This window comes from Carcharodon carcharias, chromosome 2 (genome assembly GCF_017639515.1).
Source record: "Carcharodon carcharias isolate sCarCar2 chromosome 2, sCarCar2.pri, whole genome shotgun sequence".
Classification (NCBI taxonomy): domain Eukaryota; kingdom Metazoa; phylum Chordata; class Chondrichthyes; order Lamniformes; family Lamnidae; genus Carcharodon; species Carcharodon carcharias.
In genome coordinates this window covers 136,281,262-136,306,845 of record NC_054468.1, presented here as the reverse complement: position 1 = coordinate 136,306,845, position 25,584 = coordinate 136,281,262, and the positions used below count along the sequence as shown (strand labels likewise).

Here is a 25,584-nt window from a genome sequence, read left to right as displayed (position 1 = left end):
AGATTACAGAGAAAGGGAGAGACAAGGCCATGGAGGGTTTTGAAAATAAGAATGAGAATTTTAAAATCAAGATGTTGCTTGACTGGGAGCCAATGAGCACAGGGGTGATATAGGAATGGGATTTGGTGAGAGTTAAGATGGACAGCAGAGTTTTCGATGACCTCAGAGAGTAGAATGTGGGAGACCTGCCAGGTGAGCACTGGAAGAGTCTAACTTAGAGGTAACAAAGGCATGAAAGAGGGTTTGAGCAGCAAATGAGCTGAGGCAGGGGTGAAGTTGGGCTATGCTATGAAGGTGGAAATAGGTGAAATAGTGATGTCAAATATGAGGTCAGAAACTTACCTTGAGGTCAATTCTCAAGACTGTTGCGAGGGAGAAGGACGGAGTTAGTAACTAGGGAATGGAATTTGGAGGGGGGAACTGAAGACAATGGCTTCAGTCTTTCCAATATTTAATTGGAAATTTCTGTTCATTCAGTCCTGAATTTTGGATAATTTAGCAAGAATGGAGCTGTGGAGAGAGGTGCTGGTGAGGTGGAACTTGGTGTCGCCCACCTACATGCAAAACAAACTAATTATGCTTATGTTTGTGTTGGACATGGACTCCCATCACAGAGAGAGCCATTAATGCAAGTTTGACCTTTAGCTTGATCCCAGAGACAGGCTTGATAACTTTTTGATGTCAGCAATCCTGATTTAATGATGGTATGGGTGTTCATTGTTCAAAAGTCTTCAGCAAATTGATGGAACAGAAGGAGGAATGGGTCCATGATAATCACTAATCACTTACTGATAACTCCTGCCAACAATCTAATTTTTATCAATGGCTTCTCCCTGGTGAGATTGCTGTCATGTTAGGAATAGATTGATTGGACTGGGTTTGGTTACAATTCATACAAAAATGGTCATATGCCCCCTGACCTCCTCTTCCAGGCCAGAGATCTTTATCCTCACCTTTTAAGTGAATCTATTTGTGTATTTTCTTTAGGAAGAGGCAGAGCACCAGCTGACATTGGTCCACACACAAACCAAAGAAATGCTGCAGGGTCTCTTCCCAGAGGTGTCCGTATCCTCACAACAGGTAGGAGATGATCACTTGCCACCTGAGTGAATATGTAATTTGAGCTAAACAGCGTGATGAGCAAATGCTGCATTTTTAACAGAAAAGATGGAATTTGCCATTCTAGATTGTATTGTTAGCAATGTTGCTGTATATTTATGTGAGCTCACGTTATATCACCTTGCACGAAGGCAAGCTGTGCAGATTGAGGGCTGCAGATCCAGTCTGTGCTCAGTTGGCTGATCAGGGCTGCTGAAGAGGGGAAACAAGCCTCTGTACCTAATACAAAAGCAGAATTACCTGGAAAAACTCAGCAGGTCTGGCAGCATCGGCGGAGAAGAAAAGAGTTGACGTTTCGAGTCCTCATGACCCTTCAACAGAACTAGGCGAATCCCAGGAAGGGGTGAAATATAAGCTGGTTTAAGGTGTGGGGGGGTGGGGGTGGGGTTGGGTGGGGGGAGAGAAGTGGAGGGGGGTGGTGTGGTTGTAGGCAAAAGCAGTGATAGGAGCAGATCATCAAAAGATGTCACAGACAGCAGAACAAAAGAACACATAGGTGTTGAAGTTGGTGATACTATCTAAACGAATGTGCTAATTAAGAATGGATGGTAGGGCACTCAAGGTATAGCTCTAGTGGGGGTGGGGGGAGCATAAAAGATTTAAAAATATTTTAAAATAATGGAAATAGGTGGGAAAAAGAAAAATCTATATAATTTATTGGAAAAAAACAAAAGGAAGGGAGAAGAAACATAAAGGGGGTGGGGATGGAGGGGGGAGGTCAAGACCTAAAGTTGTTGAATTCAATATTCAGTCCGGAAGGCTGTAAAGTGCCTAGTCGGAAGATGAGGTGCTGTTCCTCCAGTTTGCATTGGGCTTCACTGGAACAGTGCAGCAAGTCAAGGACAGACATGTGGGCAAGAGAGCAGGGTGGAGTGTTAAAATGGCAAGTGACAGGGAGGTTTGGGTCATTCTTGCGGACAGACCGCAGGTGTTCTGCAAAGCGGTCACCCAGTTTACGTTTGGTCTCTCCTGCAGTCTGTCCGCAAAAATGACCTAAACCTCCCTGTCGCTTGCCATTTTAACACTCCACCCTGCTGTCTTGCCCACATGTCTGTCCTTGGCTTGCTGCATTGTTCCAGTGAAGCCCAACGCAAACTGGAGGAACAACACCTCATCTTCCGACTAGGCACTTTACAGCCTTCCGGACTGAATATTGAATTCAACAACTTTAGGTCTTGAGTTCCCTCCTCCATCCCCACCCCCTTTCTGTTTTTCCCCCTTCCTTTTGTTTTTTCCAATAAATTATATAGATTTTTCTTTTTCCCACCTATTTCCATTATTTTAAAATATTTTTAAATCTTTTATGCTCCCCCCACCCCCACTAGAGCTATACCTTGAGTGCCCTACCATCCATTCTTAATTAGCACATTCGTTTAGATAATATCACCAACTTCGACACCTATGTGTTCTTTTGTTCTGTTGTCTGTGACATCTTTTGATGATCTGCTTCTATCACTGCTTTTGCCTACAACCACACCACCCCCCTCCACTTCTCTGCCCCAACCCAACCCCACCATCTTAAACCAGCTTATATTTCATCCTTTCCTGGGATTCGCCTAGTTCTGTCGAAGGGTCATGAGGACTCGAAACGTCAACTCTTTTCTTCTCCGCCAGACCTGCTGAGTTTTTCCAGGTAATTCTGTTTTTGTTTTGGATTTCCAGCATCCGCAGTTTTTTGTTTTTTGTTTCTTTCCCCGTACCTAATCGCTGGTCCCTGATTGCTGTCTGGCGACCCCTGCTGGAACATACGTGTATGTCATCCAGTGAGCCCAGCTCAGGCTCAGCTGTCAGACTGTATAAATTCGGTAAGAAGAATGTCCACGTGGGTGAGGTGTCAGAGATCTGCCAGCTATTATGGAACAGGGGCTGAACGAGAGGCCTGCTGGTAGCCATGCAGCAGTGCATCAGTTGAAATCCTAGTGAGGGTCATGCAATCGTGCCTCAGCAACAGTTAGGGCCTCAAGGATAGGTGGAATGAGAATTGCCAGGAATGCAGGGAACATTCAATCCTTGATTGTTCCCTCTTGTGAATACGAAGAGGTTGAATTTGAGCCAAGCTTTTTTTAATATAAAAATGAGTGTACTTAGTGGTGATTTCAGTTTTGTAGTTTTCTCACTTAAGTAACAAATAGAAGCGCATACTGTTACCTTATGTCCTTCGCAGTTGAGTGACATGTATGCAGCTAAATGAATGCAGTGAAAATGGAAAAGCTTTTAAAAAAAACGAAGACAAAACTTCAAATTTTACTTAGTAAATTGTTATGATCTGGAATGCACAGCCCAAAACAGTGGTGCAGACAATTTCAGTCGTTTCAAAAGAGAATTGGATATATAATTGAAAAGGAAGCATTTGCAAGCCTGTGAGGAAAAAGCAGGGAGAGCAGGACTAATTGGATAGGCCTTTCAGAGGCCTGGTATAGGCAAGATGGACTGAATGGCCTCCTTCTGTGTTGTATGATTATATGATTCTAAAGTAAGGCAGTTGCTGTTTAGCGTAACTCAATTCTGTACTAATGACCATATCTTATGTTTCAGCTCTATAGCGACTGGTTGCAAGAATTCAAGCAGAACGCTTTTGAATTCCTGAACCAACAAAGCAAAGATCCCTCGGTGAGTACTAGTACAAAAAGAAACAAATGGCTTTGTGCAGGCCTTTTTATTTAAAATTTATCCTCTCTGGTCCTTATCGCTCTGGTTACAGGCATAGAAGCAATAACTCACTCCTTCACATGAGTGGTTGTTCTTCATGGGCAGTTAGCGCTGCCAGGCTATTCAACCATATCAGACATCACTGGATAATGATCAGAAACAGGTGATTTCCCTGGTCTCACATGTGTTCCATTCTTCCTGGGCTTGTACATTCCACATCAGGACTGTTAGTTTCTCCTTTCCCACCATAAGAGGATGAATGTTCACAAAAGTAGATGAAATACAAAAGGAGTAGTGAGAACGCACACAGCTTTATACTGTGCTTCAATTATAAACAACCTTAAAGACACTTTCATCTCACCAAACAGTGAAATAAAACTCATATAATCTGGTCGCTCATGCATTATCCTTTAAACTAGGCAGCTTCAATTAACCTGTAATTTCCAGGCTAATATATGTCATTCAGCCAATGCAAAAGACAGGTGTGTCAGAAATCATTAGTGGCTCATTGAGATTAAATCTATTGGTGTTTGGGGGGGTGTGTGTGTGCGTGTGTGTGTGTGTGGGGGTGTGTGTGCGTGTGCGTGTGTGTGTGGGGGGGTGCGTGTGTGTGTGGGGGGGTGCGTGTGTGTGTGGGGGGGTGCGTGTGTGTGTGGGGGGGTGCGTGTGTGTGTGGGGGGATGCGTGTGTGTGTTGGGGGATGCGTGTGTGTGTTGGGGGATGCGTGTGTGTGTTGGGGGATGCGTGTGTGTGTTGGGGGGTGCGTGTGTGTGTTGGGGGTGCGTGTGTGTGTGGAGGGGTGCGTGTGTGAGTGGGGGGGTGCATGTGTGAGTGGGGGGGTGCGTGTGTGAGGGGGGGGTGCGTGTGTGAGTGGGGGGGTGCGTGTGTGTGTGGGGGGGGGATATGTGCGTGTGGGGGGGGTGTGTGCGTGTTGGGGGGGTGTGTGCGTGGGAGGGGTTGTGTGTGCGTGGGAGGGGTTGTGTGTGTGGGGGTGGGGGGGGTGTGTGTGTGGGGGTGGGGGGGGTGTGTGTGTGGGGGTGGGGGGGGTGTGTGTGTGGGGGTGGGGGGGGGTGTGTGTGGGGGTGGGGGGGGGTGTGTGTGTGGGGGTGGGGGGGGTGTGTGTGTGGGGGTGGGGGGGGTGTGTGTGTGGGGGTGGGGGGGGTGTGTGTGTGGGGGTGGGGGGGGTGTGTGTGTGGGGGTGGGGGGGGTGTGTGTGTGGGGGTGGGGGGGGGTGTGTGTGTGGGGGTGGGGGGGGTGTGTGTGTGGGGGTGGGGGGGGTGTGTGTGTGGGGGTGGGGGGGGTGTGTGTGTGGGGGTGGGGGGGGTGTGTGTGTGGGGGTGGGGGGGGTGTGTGTGTGGGGGTGGGGGGGGTGTGTGTGTGGGGGTGGGGGGGGTGTGTGTGTGGGGGTGGGGGGGGTGTGTGTGTGGGGGTGGGGGGGGTGTGTGTGTGGGGGTGGGGGGGGTGTGTGTGTGTGGGTGGGGGGGGTGTGTGTGTGGGGGTGGGGGGGGTGTGTGTGTGGGGGTGGGGGGGGTGTGGGGGGGTGTGTGTGTGGGGGTGGGGGGGGGTGTGTGTGTGGGGGTGGGGGGGGTGTGTGTGTGGGGGTGGGGGGGTGTGTGTGTGTGGGGGTGGGGGGGTGTGTGTGTGTGGGGGTGGGGGGGGGGTGTGTGTGTGGGGGTGGGGAGGGTGTGTGTGTGGGGGTGGGGAGGGTGTGTGTGTGGGGGTGGGGAGGGTGTGTGGGGGCGGGGGGTGGGTGTGGGGCGGGGGTGTGGGTGTGGGTGTGGGGACGGGGGCGTGTGGGTGTGGGGGCGGGGGGTGTGGGTGTGGGGGCGGGGGTGTGTGGGTGTGTGGGGGCGGGGTGTGTGGGTGTGGGGATGGAGGGGTGTGGGTGTGGGGGCGGGGGGCTGTGTGTGTGGAGGCGGGGGTGTGTGTGTGTGTGTGTGTGTGGGGGCGAGGGGGTGTGTGTGTGTGGGTGTGGGGGCGGGGGTGTGTGTGTGTGTGTGGGTGTGTGGGGGCGGGGGGTGTGTGTGTGTGGGTCTGGGGGCGGGCGGTGTGTGTGTGTGGGTGTGGGGGCGGGGGTGTGTGTGGGGGGGTGGTGTGTGCGTGTGTGGATGGGGGGGTGGGTGAGACTTTCATCTGGCTGAGCACCACTACCCCTCCCCTTCTGACCAGCTAATGGAACATTTCCCTGCTCCCATGACCCTTGATCAATGCATCCCGAGGGCACCCACCATTTTAAGCTCCATCTTTCCCATAGCTCTGGCACCTGGTCTGGGCCTTCACCTTCAGTCCTCCTTGGTGTGCGCTGTTCACTCAGACACACCTTCAGTACCCCTCACTCAAGGCTGCTGATTTTCCAATCATAGTTTTCCTCTCCCCCTGGGCTCGCTGCTCCTCTAATCAGAGTTGCGCTTTTTCTCTCTCTCTCTGACCTCTTGCCAGTGAGGTTTGATGCTCAGCCCTGTCCCTCACTCGGGTTATTTGTAGAGAGTAACCTGTTTTAGTTTAGTGCGTGATACACAACTGTGCAGCAATCTGGAATGTATCTTCACACCTTGGGAACATTGATCAGGAGCAGATGATTTCTAGATGGAATTGCTGGATAATGATCAGGAGCAGGTCATTTCCAGCCAGGTTAATGATTGAAGCAGGAGCCCTATGTGGAAAGAATGCAGTATATATACCTTAACAATATAATCCACAGCACAGAAACTGGCCCTTCGGCCCAACAGGTCCATGCAGCCTTTATGCTCCATATGAGCCTCCTTGCACTTCTCTTCATTTATCTCTATCAGCATACAAGAAGAAAGTAGAAGTAGGGTGTTTTATTTAACTTCCCTTTAAGGATGCCCATGCTGTTTCCCTCAAACACACCAGGTAGCAGTGTTCATACCACGATCATTTTAAATCCTGGCAAATGGACGAATTCCATCCAGACAAGTGCAATGCAATGTTACAATCACTTGCTGTTCACTTGAATCTGAGAATTGTGGAAATCATTTCTTTATAAAAATACTTGTTGTCTGTTTAAACGTCCTGAGGAAAATATGAGCATTAACAATTGGAACACAGCTCACTGTGTGAAGAAGGTCACTGACAGAGCAGTCCTGGCTGTGTCCTAGAAACAGCAATTCTTTTAATGGTGGTTGCAAATTTGAGCTCCTGCAGGTGAAGCAGTCTACAGCCAACCAGCCCCAGGAAGGATAGTATGGAAGCATAAAGAAGAATGAGAATATGTTTTATGCTCTATCACTCCTGACCTATCATATATAGACTTTTTGTACAGATTTAAATTGTTTGGTTTGTATAGTTAAAAAGAAAACATTTAGATGGGATGGTCAAATGGGCAGATAAGTGGCAGATGGAATTTAGTGTGAGGTGATACACTTCGGAAGGAGTAATTTGACAAGGAAGTATCCAATGAACGGCATGACACTAGGAAGCTCTGAGGAACAAACGGACTTTGGCGTGTGTGTCCATAGATCCTTGAAGGCAGAGGGGCATGTTCGTGGGGTGGTGAAAAAGGCATATGGGACACTTGCCTTCATCAGTCGAGGCATAGATTACAAAAGTAGGGAGGTCATGTTGGAGTTGTATAGAAGCTTGGTGAGGCCACAGCTGGAGTACTGTGTGCAGTTTTGGTTGCCACATTATAGGAAGGATGTGATTGCACTGGAGGGTATGCAGAGGAGATTCACCAGGATGTTGCCTGGGATGAAACATTTAAATTATGAAGAGAGGTTGGATAGACTTGGGTTGTTTTTGTTGGAGCAGAGAAGACTGAGGGGTGACCTGATTGAGGTGTATAAGATTATGAGGAGCATGGACAGGGTGGATAGGGAGCAGCTGTTCCCCTTAGTTGAAGGGTCAGCGACCAGGGGACACAAGTTCAAGGTGAGGGGCAGGAGGTTTAGGGGGGATGTGAGGAAAACCTTTTGTACCCAGAGGGTGGTAACGGTCTGGAATGCACCGCCTGGGAGGGTGGTGGAGGCGGGTTGCCTCACATCCTTTAAAAGTACCTGGATGAAAACATGGCATGTCATAACATTCAAGGCTATGGGCCGAATGCTGGTAAATGGGATTAGGTAGGTAGGTCAGGTGTTTCTCACGTGTCGGTGCAGACTGGATGGGCCAAAGGGCCTCTTCTGCACTGAGAGATTCTGTGATTTTTCAGTTGACTATAATTTTTGTACTACATAAGTGTAGCAAAAATTTATCATACTCCAATGTGTCACTCAGTGCAGGGTTTCCATACCATAAAGCAAGTATTTAAGTCAACCTGATCCCCTACATTAAAGAGGCCTGTGGATATAAAGGGAAAGGCACTGCAATCATTGTATACCATGTATTATATTCATCTTTGCTAATAACTACCTATTGAAAAGAAAGTAACTTGCATTTCTATAGTGCACTTTCACAACATCCCAAAATACTTTACAGCAAATGAAGTACATTTTGAAGTGTACTCACTGTAATGTTGGAAACATGACAGCTAGTTTGCGCATACCAGGGTCCCCCAAAGAGAAATGACCAGGTAACTTGCTCATGCTTTGGGTTGAGGGATAAATATTGGCCAGAGCACTGGGGAGATTTTCCTTGCTAATTTTCAAATATTGCCAGTGATCCTTTAATTCACCTGAGAGGGCAGGTGGGGCCTCGGTTTGAAATCTTATCTGAAAGGCAGTATCTATTTCGTGCAGTACTCCTTCAGTACTGTAATGGAGTGTCAGCCTGGATTATGTGGTCAATGACAACTGACATCTATTAATAGCTATGAAAAATAAGATGAGAATTTTTTTCTGAGGGTCGTGAGTCTGTGGAGCTCTCTTCCCCAGAGAGCGGCAGAGGCAGGGTCATTGAATATTTTTAAGGCAGAGGTATATAGATTCTTGACTAACAAGGGAGTCAAAGGTTACTGGGGATAGGCAGGATGATGGCGTTGAGGCCACAATCAGATCCACCATGATCTTATTGAATGGCAGAGCAGGCTTGAGGGGCCAAATGGGCTCCTCCTGCTCCTAATTTGTATGTTTGTACGTCCATATATTGACCTGTGCTTACTGACAAGAATTTGTGATCACTGCTTAGTTACAGTGTGAATCATTTCACAGTTCAGATTTTTTTCAGGAACTAAATTAATCTACCATCTCAGAGATAACCTCTTCTGTGTTCTACTTTTCTTATGATAGTCTATGTGTTTGTTTCTAATACCTAGATGCATTAACGTTCCAACTCTTGTATCTATGTAAACTGCAACTTATTTATGTTTGAACACATGCCATCCTTCAATGTCCTTCTCCATCTCATACCACAGTCTATTGATGACAGTTACCACAGTGACTTCTCCCTTATCTTCTGATAAGCCCAAAGGATAAACTATCCATACCATCCTGTCTTGGAACTATATCACTAATCCTTCACTGTCACTGGGTTGGAATGCTGGAATTTCCTCCCTAACAGCACTGTGGGCGTATATACACCACAAGGACTGCAGTGGCTCAAGAAGACGGTTCACCACCACCTTCTCTGTGGCAGTTAGAGATGGGCAACAATTGCTGGCCTAGCCGGTGACGCACAAACCCTGTGTAAGAATAGAAAAAAAAAGCTACTTAGCTGTGATTCAATGGTTGTAATCTCATCTCTATGTCAGAAGATTGAGAATTAAAGTCTTATGCCAGGGGCTGAGCACAAGACCTAGGATGCCCTGTTTGAGGTGCTGTCTTTTGGATGAGACATTATACTGAAGCCCCATCTGCTCTCAGGCAGACGTAAAAGATCACATGGCAATATTTGTAGAAGTTCAGGAGCTTCTCATGATGTCCTGTTCAATATTGATTCAGCGCCATTAAAAAATGATTATTTGGCCATTACCTTATTGCTGTTTGTGGGACCTTGCTGTGTGCAAATTGGCTGTCAATTTCCTAAATCGCAAGCATGTCTGCTTTTCAAAAGCACTTTGTTAGATGTGAAACACCTTAGGGTATTCCGAGATCGTTAAATTCTTTCTGGTGCCTAGAAAAGTGTTTATGGTCGTTTATTTCTTCCTCTTCAAACTCTTTCAGGACCTAGCACTTAAGTTAAAGGAAGCTGAAGAAGCCCAAAGCACTTTACAAGCAGATTGTGACCAGTACAGGACGGTTCTCGCCGAGACAGTGAGTTCATTCAAACTCTCCTTTCCTCCATTCACAGGTTAGCAACAGATTTCAGATTTGGCCACAGTGCAGGAGCTGAATATTTCAGTTTGTGTTTTTTCCCTCCACTCAATTTCACAGGAGGGAATGCTAAGAGACCTTCAGAAAAGTGTGGAAGAGGAGGAGCATGTATGGAAAGGAAAGTTAGCAGAGTCCGAGGCACAAGTTCAGAAGGTGAGGCCATGTTTCCGAAGTGTGAGGTTTTCCCATTCTGTGCTTGTTTGAAATGAAATACCTTTGGAACATTATTCTCAGTAAACAGCCCAAGGAGACCTTGACCTTGCAAGCTAGTTTGCTATCTCTTTATTTTATGGCTTCATCTCTCTCTCCCTCTTTCCTCCCTCTCCCCCAGTCACCACCCTCTCTCCCTCCCTCCTTCCCTTCTGTCTCTATCTCTCCCTCCCTCCCCCCTCTATCTCCCCACCTCGCACCCCCTCCCTCTTTTTTCTTTACCCCTTTCTCTTGCAACTGGGGGCTCATTAAGGGTAGCTTGGACTTTGTGTGATAGTGTGCAATGGGTGATATATCAATTCAGTGCCTGTTATAAACCTCTTCAACTTTTTGTTTCCATTGACTCCAATCCAAATGAGAATTTGGAAAACCAAAAACAAGTGGCTGATCCAATATCACCCTTTTATGTTTTACACTAAGGCAAAAGACAAAATTACTCCTATTCATTCCAGCTAACCTGATTACATTTTCTCACCAGTTTTTCCCTTGCAATGTTCTCCCTTTCCCCCTCCTGTAAATGTTGGTTCTTTGTTGGGATACAGCTCAACATGCAAGTATCATTACAACAGTGACTATACTCCAAAAGCACTTAATTGACTGCAGAGTGTTTTGGAATATCTTGAGGTTATGAAGGGTGCCATGTAAATGTGAGTTTTTCTGTCTTTTTCTTTAGAACAAATCTAGCACATTACAGATTGATTTACTTCAAGTGAATGGGGACCTATCCTAGAACCTTTGTAGGTCAGAGAAAGGCATCGGGAGAGTATTTTCTTTTATTTTCCTCCATGTTTGCCTCAGGACCCATTCTTCAACCTAGAAAGAAGGCTGGTGACCTGGCGGGGCTGGTGTTCCGTTTTTAACCAGCAAATCGGGAATGAGGACAGGAAGCTGGAGTTCCTTGTGTGCACCATGTACATTTATACGCCTTCCCTTGTTGTGCATTGACACTAAGCAGCTTTGGTCTCTGCAATTCCTGCTGATGGCCCTGCTGACCTGAGGGACATTTGCTATGTGGCAAATTGCAGGCTCAAAATTAGTATCATCAAGAACAATGGTTTGCTTTTATATAGTACCTTTATCGTTATAAAATGACCCAAGGCACCTTGCAGGAGAGTTATCAAACAGGATTTGCAACTGAGCCATGTAAAGTGATTTTACAACTGTGACTGAAAGTACATACAAGGGAGAGTAGCCAAAGTAAATGTTAGTCCCTTGAATTAGAGTTGTTGAACAAATATTTTGTCTATCTTTACAACAGAAGACAGAAATTACATCCCAGAAATGGAGGGTAACCAAAAGGCTAATAAGATTGATGAATTTAAGGTAATTAATGTGAGCAGAGAAAAAGTATTGGAGCAACTTTCTGGACTAAAAACCAACAAATCCCTAGGACCTGATGGCTTACATCCTATGGTTCCATAAAAAGGTAGCTGCAAAGACAGTGGATACACTGGTTATGATTTTCCAAAATTTCCTAGGTTCTAGAACAGTCCCAGCGGATTGGAAGTTAACAAATGTAATACTACTATTCAAGGAAGGAGGGAGAGAGATAGCAGAGAACTGCAGGCCAGTTTCAGTTGTCAGGAAAACACTGGAATATTTTATTAAGAAAGTTTAAGAATGCACTTAGAAAATCATAGTATGTTCAGACAAAGTCAACATGGGAAACTGTGTTTGACAAATTTATTAGAGTTTTTTGAGCATATGACTAGTAGGGATTTAAAGGGGAGCCAGTAGATGTAGTATACTTGGACTCCCAAAAGTATCCAATAAGGTGTCACATGAAAGGTGTATGCATAAGATAGGGCTCATGAAGCTGGGGTAGTATATTAGCATGGATAGAGGATTGGTTTACAGGCAGGAAACAGAGTAGGGATTAGTGGGGCATTTACATTGGCAGGCTGTGACTAGTGGGATGCTGCAAGGATGACTTCTGGGGCCTCAACTAATTACAATCTATATTAATGACTTTGATAAAGAGACCAAGAGTAATGTATCCAAGTTTGCTAACTATACAAAGTTAAGTGGGAATGTAAGCTGAGGAGGATACAGAGATATAGACAGGTTAAGTGAGTGGGCAACAAGGTACTCGCTTTAAGAAAGAATAGAAAAGCAATTTTTTTTTTTAAAGCATGAAACTTGCAAATAGTAATGTTAAGAGAGATTTGGGTGTACTTTTACAAGGAATTCTGAAAGTTGGTACGCAGGTACAGCAAGCAATTAAGAAGGCAAATGGGATGCTGTCCTTTATTGCAGAGGGATTGAGTGCAAGAATAAGGAAGTATTGCTACAATTGTTTAGAGCTTTGGTGAGACCACACGTGGAATACTGTATGCAGTTTTGGTCTCAATATTTTTAAAAATTATACTTGCATTGGAGGCGGTACAGTGAAAGTTCAATGGATTGGTTCCTGGGATGAGGGTGAGTAAATTAGGCCAGTACTCTGAGGTTTGGAAGAATGAGACAAACAATGCCTTCAGAATCTTGTTTGACAGGGTAGGCACAGAAGTTGTTTCCCTGGCTGGCAATCTAGAACATGGGGACTCAGTCTCTGGATAATGGATTGACCACTTAAGAGGGAGATGAGGAATAATCTGTTCACTGAGAGAGTTGTGAATCTTTGGCATTTACTACCCCAGAGAGTTTTGGATGCTCCATTATTGAGTGTATTTAAGACTGAAATAGATAGATTTTTGATCTCTCAGGGAATCAAAGGATATGGAGAGAGGGCAGGAAGTGAAATTGAGGCAGCAGATCAGCCATTATCATATTAACTGGTGGAGCAGGTTTGGCAGGTCATGTGGTCTGCTCCTGCTCTTAATTCTTATATTAATCAGAGAGTTACGTTTTAAGGATTGACAGAGGAGGGGAGCAGGGTGGAGATGTGAAGAGATTTAGGAATGGAAGTCCAGAACCTAGCTGAAGGCACAGCAACCAATGGTGAAACACAGGAATCCGGGCTGTGCAAGAGGCCAGAATTAGAAAAGCGCAAAGATCTCGGAGGATTGTTGAGTGAAGGAGGTTACAAAGATGGAAAGATGTGAGGCCTTGGAGGGATTTGAAAATAAGGATGAGAATCCTAAGCTTAAAAGTATAAATCCCAAACATGAAATTGTTTATAGAACAGGGGTTACAACTGTTAGAAAAGACTGACCAGGCCAGAGCTCTTTTCTCTAGAAAAGAGAAAACCAGGAGATGACCTAATAGAGGCCTTCAAAATTATGATGGGATTTGATAGGGTCAACATAGAAATGATACTTTGTCTTGTGCTGGAGTTTAGAGGTTATAATAAATCTAATAGAGAACCCTTTTTACTCAGTGATGAGAATGTGGAACATAGGGTGGTTGAGGTGAATAGTATAGATGTATTTAAGGGGAAACTAAAGGGAGAAAGGAATAGAAGGATATGTTCTTAGCATGTGATGAAGTAGATGGCAGGAGGCTTATGTTGAGCAAAAACCTGACACAGGCAAGTTGGGATGAATAGCCTTTTTCTGTGCTGTAAACTCTGATGGAGCATGCTGAAAAGTACAGTATCCTTAGAACAGTATTCCCAAGGGAATTTCTTCACATTGATGAATGTCTGGAAAAACCTGTTGGACAGGGGAGTTGAGGTGCAGGGGCATTCAAAGCACAGGTGTAAGTCTTTTGAAATACAAGAAACACTTTGCTTTTCCTTATCCTAGCACTCTGCTTGAATGGACTAACCCACTATGATCCAGAGTGCTCGAAAGTGTCTGGAATACCAGAAACCTGTTTATTAGACCTGAACTGTCAGAATATTTCTCCAATTTTCTTATTCATGATATGCTCGGTGCTGCCCAAGAATCCTTTCTCAACACCCCATATCTGGTCAGTTTTCTTCCACTCCTGAATGCAGCAACTCCAGTAGTTAGCAGCAAAGACATTGCATCACCCAGATAGTCATCTCTTGGATCCCAGACAGTGACTGCTTGTCTCTGGTCTATGCAACTGTAGGTATATCATAACTTGAGTTTTCCTCTGTCTCAGTGTCCAGGCAAATGTTTATCCCACAGCCAGAACATCCAAAAACCAGTTAATCAATCATTTGTCTCACCTGTGGGACCCTGCTATGTGCTGCTTGGCTGTCACTTTTGCCTGCATAACAACTCCAAAATACTGCGGATGCTGAAAATCAACAGCAAAAGCAGAAAATGTTGGGAACTGCAGGTCGGGCAGGATCAGTGGAGAAGGAAACAGTTAACCTTTCAGGTTGATGGCCTTTCATTGGAATGTTTTTGACAAAAGGCCATCTAGCGTTTTCTTTTTTTTAAATGTAAGTAAATAGCATCTTTACTTCTTAAACTGCTCTAATCTGCCACAAGTGGTGTAGGGCTGAAGTTTGTTTAAGTGAAGCTAATTGCTTGCTGTCTTGTTTGATTTCTTTGACGGTTTACAGTATGTAATAGAGCACTGTCATAGCGCTACATCATTATACTAGTCCTCATGTACAGTAGGCAAATTGTGCTCGCTTGGATGCACCATCTGAAAACGGTGGAGACTATAGTAGGTTGCAGCCTTTTTGAGAACGAGTAGATCTACTACATGGTGGCAGCTAATTGGCACTTCTGTTTTTACAGGCACAAACACAAGTTAAAACATTAGAGGACACGCTGGAGAAAATGAAGCTAGAATCCCAAAGCACGGAACAGGTACTTTTTTTCCCATTCACTCCACGAGGATAGCAAGAGGCTATTCAGTCCCTCGGCCTTGCTTAGCCTCAATTGAATCTTGGCTGATCTGTACCTCAACTCTCATCCACCCACCGCTGCTCCACATCCCTTGACAACCTCTCCAAACAAAAGTCAACCAAGCTCAGTCTTGATCACACAATTGTTCCCCACTATCCCACTGCCTTTTGGAGGAGAGAATTTCAAATTTCCACTACTCTTTGTTTGGAAAAATGCTTCCTGGGCCTGAATTATGCGCTCGTTGGGCATGCGCAATTGGTGGGCCTGGAAGTGGACAGGATAACCATCCTCCGACCACGATTAGCCCCCGGCTGCGATTTCACGGGCGCTGATATCACCATGGGTGCTGGCAAGCGCGTCCACTGAGCTCCCTGAAGACAGACAGCTGCCTCAGGGAGCTGCAGACCTCCAAATAATAAAAGAAAGCACAAAAATGCTGCAAAAAATGTCCATGCAGCACCATCAAGCATCTGAAAGCATACCTCAAAAATAAAAATCCTCAAATATTTCTTTTTATTTTAAATCCTAATGGAGACTTCATCCCGCCCTTGGATGAGGATTCATCAAAAATGTAAAGCCTGCCTGCCGATTGGCCCATCCACCAACCATAAAGTTGGACGGGCCACAAAAAATCGCTGACAATGGGCCATTAATGGGTTTAATTGCCATCTTAATTGTCGGCAAAATATTGCACGAGTGCACGATGACATTGGGATGCTCACCTGACGTCATCTCGTGCAATTTTATGTCTGTTCGGGTTTGCCGGGTGGACGTAAAATTCTGGCCCTGATCTCATTCTTGAATGGCCTAGCTATATTGTAAGATTTATTTCCTTTTGTACTTGATTCCTTCATCAGAGGTTCTCTATATCTACTCAGTTGATGACTCCTCTAATCTTGAAGACCTTGACTCCTTGCCTAGGCACAGGTCCCATATGCACAGGTTGGCTCCAGATGCCTTACCCAAGGACCCATTGAATTGCAGGGCCTTATGGCCTGACCCCACCCTTTCCTGATGTCCACATGACATGGTCACTGTTCATCAACTGGGAATAGAGTGGTGGGTAAGAAACTGCTTTGAATAATTCTGAAATTATTTGAATCTCTGTTTTCTCCCCAGATGAAGGAGCTGGTTGCTGAATTGGAGGCACAGCTACAAATCCAGTTAGAAGCTGCACACACACAGTGTCAGAAATACTCAGTAGAAATAAAAGAGGTAGGTGTGGTCATGGATGTCCACATTTTCCTCTAATTGTAATGAGTTTGTGAGCTTATTTACATACAGTGCATTGACATTCAATAGAAGTAACCCACAGGGGAAACTATTGGTGTGGGATTCCTCAAACTGTACCTGGGGGAGACTCAGCCTGTCCCCTGAGGCCCTTAGCCTGTCCCCTTAAGGATAAAATCATGTTGGACTGAGATGGGGAGAAATTTCTTCACTCAGATTTGTGACTCTTTGGAATTGTCCACCCCAAAGTGTTCTGGATGCTCCATTGTTGAGTATATTCAAGTTTGAAATAGACAGATCTTTGATCTCGGGAAATTGAGGATTCCAGGGAGCGGGTGAGAAAGTGGAGCTGAGGCAGAAGATCAGCCATGATCTTATTGAATAGCAGAGAAGTCTCAAGAAGCCATATATAGTCTACTCCTGCTGCTATTTCTTATCTTTTTATGTACCCTGGGGGCCCTCATATTGTATGGAGCAATAGCCACTTGCTTCCAGTGCTCTAATCTGGAAAGAACACCGATTTTTATGACAGCTCACAGCTACAATAATCTTCAGAAAGGGAAAAAAATGACTACAATTACCGTAATCTGCAAACTAAAGTGGGAACTATTGGAAACACACAGCAGACTTATCAACATCTATAGGCATCAGTTTGCACACCTCAAAGTCGCAACTTGTTTTATGTTCTTCACAGATGCTGCTGGCCTGTGGCGAAATTTCACCATTTGTTTTTTGTGTTACACAAAGAATCTTTGTTTGTTTAAAATGCACATTTCAGTAAGTGGCTCGAGTTCCGTCCTGAAGTAACCGTCTGGGCAGTTTTCATTTTAAATCTAGTAAAAGAAAAATACTTCAACCCAAACTTTATTGCCCAATTTTCATCACTCCATCATTGGAACCTCTACCTTAAGCTGATCAGATCCTAAGCTCAAGAATTCCTTCCATAAACCTCTCAACCCCTCTCCTTTGAGATGCTCCTTAAAATCAACCTCTTCAGCCAAACATTTGGACACCTGTCCTAACATCTCCTTCCTTGGCTCAGTATCAGTTTTTGCCTGATTATATTCCTGTGAATAACCTTGAGACGCTTTACATTAAGGGCACTATATAAATGTAAGTTGTTATTTGTTCCCTGGCCCATTGCCCCTCCATTAATGTGTTTGTGACAGTCACATGTTGAAGGGAGCCAGTGTGAAGGTAAAATGAAGGCGTTAGCACTCCAGCGGAAGATATTTGGCATTGAGACGCTGACTATTACTCTAGGGTGAAAGGCCTGTTGGAGAACATGTTTGCAGATTCTTGTCATCTGTTAATACTTTGTCCAAGTAGCTGCTCTTCATAAAAAAACTGAATAGTGGATAATGGCAGGTGATTCCACCCCAGGGGGAATGGAGCAAAGCTTGACCTGTTCCTGGCCTGACTGCCACACATGTGCATTTCTAGCGAGGGTCTTCGTGTAGCGATCAGCTGACTTAGCACAGAATGGAAGGACTTGGGGTTTGTCACTCAGCTGATTTAGTCAACTGTGGGATTGGGAGAAGGCACTTTAGCAATCTAGGAATATAGGAGCAGAAGGATGGCATTCAGCCCCTCAAGCCCGTTCTGCCATTTAATTAGAACATTCATGATCTGTATGTAAATACATATACCCACCTTTTCTCCATATCCCCTGGTATCCTTAACCCAACAAAAATGATACTGGTCTTAAAAACTACAATTGACCCTGGCATCTATTTGAAGGAGAATTTTCCAGATTCCTACTACCTCTGTTTGAAATAGTACTTCCTGGTTTCAATAATGAATGGCCAATTTTATCCATACCCCCAACCCCATTTTTGATCTTTGTGCACCTGTACTGAAACTGATCTAATTTTGAATTGGATGTGTAACTGTCCATTATGGCTGAGGATGGAGATTTTGTGTGGCCGTTCTGAGAAGCTCAGGCAGTGAAGTCAATTCAACGCCTTGAACATTCCACATGGCGTTTGATAAATTCCACAGCCTTTGTTATTTTTGAAAGATTTAATAGACTTGGCTAATCACAGAATCTCTCAGTGTAGAAGAGGCCCTTTGGCCCATCGAGTCTGCACAGACATGTGAGAAACACCTGACCTACCTACCTAATCCCATTTACCAGCACTTGGCCTATAGCCTTGAATGTTATGATGTGCCAAGTGCTCATCCAGGTACTTCTTAAAGGATGTAAGGCAACCCGCCTCCACCACCCTCCCAGACAGTGCATTCCAGACCGTCACCGCCTTCTGAGTAAAAAAGTTTTTCCTCACATCCCCCTAAACCTCCTGCCCCTCACCTTAAACTTGTGTCCCCTCATGACTGACCCTTCAAAGAAGGGAAACAGCTGCTCTCTATCCACCCTGTCCATGCCCCTCATAATCTTGTACACCTCGATCAGGTCGCCCCCTCAATCTTCTCTGCTCCAACAAAAACAACCCAAGTCCATCCAACCTCTCTTCATAACTTAAATGTTTCATCCCAGGCAACATCCTGGTGAATCTCCACTGCACCCCCTCCACTGCAATCACACCCTTCCTATAATGTGGTGACCAGAACTGCACACAGTACTCCAGCTGTGGCCTCACCAAGGTTCTATACAACTCCAACATGATCTCCCTAATTTTGAAATCTATGCCTCAATTGATAAAGGCAAGTGTCCTATATGCCTTTTTCACCACCCCACTAACATGCCCCTCTGCCTTCAAGGATCTATGGACACACACGCCAAGGTCCCTTTGTTCCTCAGAACTTCCTAGTGCCATGCCGTTCATTGAATACTTCCTTGTCAAATTACTCCATCCAAAGTGTATCACCTCACACATTTCAGGGTTAGACGCCATCTGCCAGTTATCTGCCCATTTGACCATCCCGTCTATACCTTCCTGTAGCCCAAGACACAACCTCACTGTTAACTACCCGGCCAATCTTTGTGTTATCTGAAAACTTACTAATTCTACCCCGCACATAGTCATCTATATTGTTTATATAAATGACAAATAATAGGGGACCCAGCCCAGATCCCTGTGGTACGCCATTAGACACTGGCTTCCAGTCACTAAAGCATCCTTCTGTCATCACCCTCTATCTCCTGCAACTAAGCCAATTTTGAATCCACCTTATCAAATTAACCTGTATCCCATGTGCATTTGCCTTCTTTATAAGTCTCCCATGTAGGACCTTGTCAAAGGCTTTGCTGAAATCCATATAAACTACATCAACTGCACTACCCTCATCTACACACCTGGTCACTTCCTCAAAAAATGCAATCAAATTTGTTAGGCATGACCTCCCTCTGACAAAGCCATGCTGACTATGCCTGATCAAACCTTGCCTCTCCAAGTGGAGATAGATTCTCTCCTTCAGAATTTTCTCCAATAGTTTCCCTACCACTGACATGAGACTCACTGGCCTGTAGTTCTCTGGCTTATCTCTACAACCGCAATTCTTAAATTGTAGAACCGCATTAGCTGTTCTCCAGTCCTCCGGCACCTCCCCTGTGGCCAGAGAGTAATTAAAAATTTGGGTCAGAGCCCCTGCGATCTCCTCCCTTGCCTCCCTCAGCAGTCTGGGACACAAATCATCCAGACCTGGATGTCAGTGATGGGGTGCGATCCTGGTCATGCCATTAGAATTTCTGGGATGGTGAGGAAAGGCAGTATGGAGTTGTACAGTCCCTTTAAGCTGTACGGAAGTCAGAATTCTGGCAGCTGTGAGTGGATTAGTTCATAAATGCTGTCTAATCACTAGTTTGTATATGGTATGTATATATGTATGTGTGGTGTTCAGTCAGCAGGTCCAGGATATGCTGCCGCTGTAGCCATTGTGTGTTGGCACCAATGGGCAATGGGTTGTTCGCTGGGACATGAGGACATTAAACTAGCGTCAAAAGAAAGGCGTACCTTTACATAGTGCCTTTCACAACCTCAGGGCATCCCAAAGAGCTTTACAGCCAATGAAGTATCTCTTTTGAAGTGTAGTCATTGTTGTTAATATGGGGACCCCTGCTGGCAATTTGTGCACAGCACGCTCTCAGAGACAGCAACGAGCTAATGCTTGGATAATCTGTTTTTGTGATGTTGGTTGAGGGATAAATATTGGGCAGGACACTGGGGAGAACTCCTTGCTTTTCTTCAAGATAGTGCCATGGGATCTTTCATGTTCACCTGAGAGGACGGCTGAGGCTTTGGTTTGGTCCAAGAGAGGGCATTTCTGACTACTGGAGTGTCAAACTAGACTTTGCGATTATAGAATTTTCCTGCTGCTGTGGGGATGGGGTTGGAAGCAGGAGGCCAGGAAAATAGAGGGGATGTGCTTTGGGATGGCTACCTGACACATTTCCATTTCTATGGGACTTCCTGGGGCAAGTTGAGAGTGCTACTCATTGAGCCAGAGCTAATATCTAAACTGCCCCATACTGTTATAAAACCTCAGGATGTTTGACGGACCAAACGCGCGCTTTAAAATGTGACTTTGCACCAGTTGGGAGTTAACTGCACTTGGGTGAATCCCCCATGTTGCAGGGCTAGCTACAGCATACTTGGCATGAGTGTAGTGACAGTCAGATTGCGAACCTGATTCCAAAGTTGTACGACTGCTGTTATGTCAAAACTCTCCCAGCCCTTCTGCACCATTGCATAACTGAACTACAAGATGTGAATAGGGCCACCCAGGTGTTAGGGCAAATCTTGGGGAAATAATACCAAGTGTCCCAAATCCAATTTTCCCTCTGTCTTTTACAAATATTTGGCCTTGCAGTGTTGTAAAGAGAAAATACAAATTGCCTCACTGATGCTGGAGATGGATTTATAGAGTAAATTTGTAAAGCTTTACAAATTTATGATTTGTGAAGAGACCATTTTGAACTTATATTTTCAATATTAAGCTTTGAGGAGGAAAACAAGTAAACTATAGTTGGTAAGTTTTCTGGTAAAGCATTGTTTCTGGTGTACTTTATTGTTGGCTGTCTGGTGGTGCTATCTCAAGTGAGGGTGGCTGGCATCAGATGGTTCCGCTAACCCTGCCAAACCTCACATTGCAGCAAAAAGAGTGGTGTGATATGTAATAAAAAGGCAACAAATCAGCATTAAATCTGTGCTATAACTCTGGTGCTAAATGAAGCCTGGAGCTGATCCATTACATTACATCGTGATGAATTAAATGTAGTGACTTGCGCTTTCTCTCTCCTTTGCAGCTGAGTGAGCTCCTAACAGAATCACAAAGCCAGCTTGAAACAGCCAATAAAGAGGTACAGAAACATAGTGAGGAGCTTTCACAGGTGAGGATAATTCACTTTGTAATATCGATCTTGGTGTTCTTTCACTCAAATCTTCAATCTTACAATATGCGCTTAAAACTCAGCGACATGCACTCAAAACTCAGCTAAAGTATGCTTCTACTAAAATAAAATCGTTCTCACTTCTAATCTTAACTTGAGCTGACTTGCTTAGCCTGGTAATAGGGAAGTAACGCAAGTTAAACAGGGAAATGGGAGACTTCTGCTCAGCAGTCTGATGATCTCCCAGAAGATGGTGTATTCCGGATCTGAAAGTTTCGGGGGACCTCGGGGCCCCATTTATCCCCAAGGCCTGCCTTATTCCATACTTCAAATCTGTCAGGTCCCGAATGGTGAGGTTCATTAATGATGCCTGTTTGGCATCTGTAGCTCCCAACTTCTGTTCAAAGCAGAACTTGGCTCAGATTCAGGCTGGAGCAAAAGCTCCATCATCTTACTGGGCATTTTTATCACAAGTCAGATTTCACCCCTTGTGTTTCTGGAGAGCAAAGGGATATAGTCAGAAGATAGGTGGCTGGGATTACTTTGCCATGGGCTGGCTGGTTAGGCTTAATGGCCTTTTCTTCATCCTAAAAACAACCCTTTTTTTTTTTTGACTTCTGCTTATGTTTGCACCTGCTTGAAAAAAGCTTAGCTTATTCTGTGGTGTGTTTTATTAAGGGTGGGAAGGTGGGGTGCTCTTTATTCAAGGCGTGTACTTCTGTACATTATAAGTGAGTTTTAATCTCCCTATTTTAGGTGAGGCAGCGTCTGTGTGAAATGGAGACCCATATGCGTGATGGAGAGTTGATTGAGTCACTGACTGATCAAGTTGAGCAGGAACCTGCCAAGGTTAGGGTAGTGAGCTGCTCCTGCATGGCTGGAAAGAGCACATTGGTGTCTAAAGATGATCACTAACACCTTACACCTCTGTAACCTCATTGTATTGTGTGTACCCATATTCTGTTGTAGCCATCAAAACTCAGTTGAGTGAACAGCAAACATGAATTTATCTGATTTGTGTCTGTGTGTCTAATGTTAGTTTGCACAGCACCTCCCTTACTGAAAATAACCAGTTTCACCACCCAAACGTCAACCACGTATTCCACCTCCAACTTTCCATCTCTTGGTTGACTGCCTGTGACTTGTGCGGTGCATAATTGTACTCTCTTCTGTAATTTTTGTATAGCTTAAAACTCAGTTGGAAGAAACTGTGATCAATGAGCAGGCACAGAGACAGAAGCTGGCTGAAGAATTTGAAAAGGTGAAGAGTATTTTTTTAACAAATTGCTGGCTATTTTTTATGAGTTTATTTCTCTGCGGTAACTTATTCCCTGTCAGCGACCTACCTGGGCTAGACATCTCTGTGCCAGGGATGGGGAGGGGTGGGGGGGTGGGCTGCAGGGTGAAGGGGGATTGCCTGCTCTCTGACTTTCAACAGCATTGCTCCGCCTGGTCAGCGAAGGATTCTAGGGACCTTTTGACTCCCCTGTTTCCTTCTTTATTGATGGGGGGTGACCATGGTCATTTTTTGACGAGAATTGGAACTGGAGATCACTAAAGCTGGGATCAAACTTAATGTTCACCCCTCACATTGTGGGCTAGTACTGTCGTACTCATATCATCTTGAAGATCTATTCAATGCAATCCGTTTCTCAAGAATCAGCCAGGCCCTCCCTTGGCACAGCAAAATGCTGGTCTGTGAGGGTATCAACGTATTACCCAATTAATCATGAGTTTAGTTTGTGTGTGTTGGCATTGGAGGAAGCCAACAACAGCTTGCATTTATACTGTGCCTCTAACGTAGTAAAACATTCCAAAGTACTTCACAGGAGCTCAATCAGGCAAAATTTCACATTGAGCCAAAGAAAGAGACATGAGGACATTAAGGAGAAAGGTAGCACAGCAGCAGTGTTACTGGACTAGTAATCCAGAGTCCCGGATTAAAGCTCCAGCAGCTGGAGGAATTTAAATTAAATTAAATAATGCATCTGGAATAAAAAGCTAGTCTCCGTAATTACGATCACAAAGCTACCTGATTGTCGTAAAATCTGTCAACCTTCCTTGTTCTGGCCTATATGTGAATCCAGGGCTACAGTAATATAGTTGACTCTTAACTGCCCTAGAAAACCACTCAGTTGTACCAAACTGCTACAAAAATGATGAATTAGAATAAAATCAGAGGGACCACCCAGCATTCACTTAAACACCGGATACGACAAAGGCACACCCTGCCTGGTCAACTCTGCAAAGTCCTTCTCATTAATGCCTGGCAACTTGTGCCAACATTGGGAGAGCTGCTCAACAGACTAGTCAAGCAACAGCCTGGCAGTCATACTTACTGATTCACACCTTACAGCCAATGTCTCAAGAAACTTTCATCACCATTCCTGTCCTATGTCCTGTCCCACCGGCAGGACAGATTCATCAGAGGTGACAGCACAGTGCTATGCAGTCAAGAGGCAGTGACCCATGGAGTCCTCCACAATGACTCCAGACCCCATAAAGTCTCATGCCATCAAACATGGGCAACGAAAACTCCTGCTGATTACAACCTAGTGCCCTCCCTCAGCTGATGAATCAGTGCTCCTCCATGTTGAACACCACTTGGAAGAAACACTGGGGGTAGCAAGGGCACAGAATGTACTGCAGTGCGGGGGGATGTTCAATGTCCATCACCAAGAGTACCTCAGTAGCACCACTACTGACCAATCTGGCCAGGCCCTGAAGGATACATCAGACTGGGCCTGCCTCAAGTGTGAGAGAGCCAGCATGAGGGAATAACCTGACATTAGCCTCAAATCTACCTGTCGCAGATAACAGTTTTGGTAGGAATGACCACTGCACCATCCTTGTGGAGACAAAATCCCATCTTCACACCCCACCCGAGAGCTGTGCTGTGTGGCACTACCACTGTGCTAAATGGGATAGATTCGGAACAGATCTAGTAGCCCAAGTCTGGTCATCCATAAGGCCCTCTGGGCCACCAGAGACAGCAGACTTGTATTCAACCACAATCTGTAACCTCATGGCTCAGCATATCACCCACTGTACTACGACCATCAAGCCGGAAGATGAGCTCTGGTTTAATGAGGATTGCAAGAGATGTGCCAGGAGCAGCACCAAGCACACCTAAAAATGAGGTGTCAACCTGGTGAAGCTATATCACAAGACCACTTGCTTGCTAAAGACAGAATTAAGTGATCGCATAACCAATGGATCAGATCTAGACTCTGCAGTCTTGCAACTTCCAGTCTTGAATGGTGGTGGATAATTAAACAGATAACCAGAGGAGGAGGCTCGGCAAATAACCCCAACCTCAAAGATGGGGGTGCCCAGCACATCAGTGCAAAATACCAGGCTAAAGCATTGGCAACCATCATCAGCCAAAAGTGCCGAGCAGATGATCCATCTTGGCCTTCTCCTAAAGTTCCCAGCATCACAAATGCCAATCTTCAGCCAATTTCATCTAGCCAAAGTGAAATTAAGTAAGTATTGAATGCACTGGATACAGCATTCAACCCTTACTTGATATCAAGTCCTTGACAACACCTTGGCTGAGGTACTGAAGACTTGTGTTTCAGAACTAGCCATGCGCCCGGCATGCTGCTCCAGTGCACCTACAACACTGGCATCTACCCAAAATGGTATATTGTTCTGGTACCTCCTGTCCACAAAACAACAGGAGAAATCCAATCTGGACAATTACCACCCCATCAGCCTACTCGCAATCATCAGCCAAGTGATGGGAGGTGTCGTCAGTAGCGCTATCAAGCAGCATTTATTCAGCAATCACCTCACTGAGGCTCCATTTGGATTCCTCCAGGGCCACAGCTCCAGACCTTAGTGTAGCCTTGATCCAAACATGGACAAAAGAGCTGAATTCCAGAGGTGAGGTGAGAGTAACTGCATTTGATATCACAACAACGTTTGACCAAGACTTGCATCAAGGAGCCCTAGCAAAAGTGAAGTCAATGGGAATTGGGAGGAGGGAAAACTCACCATTGGTTGGAGTCATACCTAGCATAAAGGAAAATGGTTGTAGTTGTTAGGAGACAATCTGGACAGCCCCAGATCATTTCTGCAAGAGCTCCTCAGGGTAGTGTCCTAGGCCCAACCATCTTTAGCTGCTTCAATGACCTTCCCTCCATCATAAGATCATGGGGAT

At 45.2% G+C, this 25,584-nt stretch overlaps 1 protein-coding gene across 5 annotated transcripts in view; it reads left to right on the top strand.

Annotated features, from left to right (window-relative positions):
* Positions 1–25,584, top strand: part of LOC121275310 (ribosome-binding protein 1-like) — a 165,213-nt gene that overhangs the window by 127,049 nt on the left and 12,580 nt on the right. For 3 of the 5 annotated variants that reach the window (XM_041182778.1, XM_041182779.1, XM_041182776.1), the window contains 9 exons: positions 988–1,080; positions 3,655–3,729; positions 9,828–9,917; positions 10,038–10,130; positions 14,789–14,860; positions 16,019–16,114; positions 21,336–21,419; positions 22,176–22,268; positions 22,606–22,680. In XM_041182778.1, the coding sequence (XP_041038712.1) occupies positions 988–1,080; positions 3,655–3,729; positions 9,828–9,917; positions 10,038–10,130; positions 14,789–14,860; positions 16,019–16,114; positions 21,336–21,419; positions 22,176–22,268; positions 22,606–22,680 (771 nt within the window). The remainder of the gene's footprint in view (positions 1–987; positions 1,081–3,654; positions 3,730–9,827; positions 9,918–10,037; positions 10,131–14,788; positions 14,861–16,018; positions 16,115–21,335; positions 21,420–22,175; positions 22,269–22,605; positions 22,681–25,584) is intronic. The other 2 variants (XM_041182780.1, XM_041182777.1) reach the window with 1 other exon arrangement.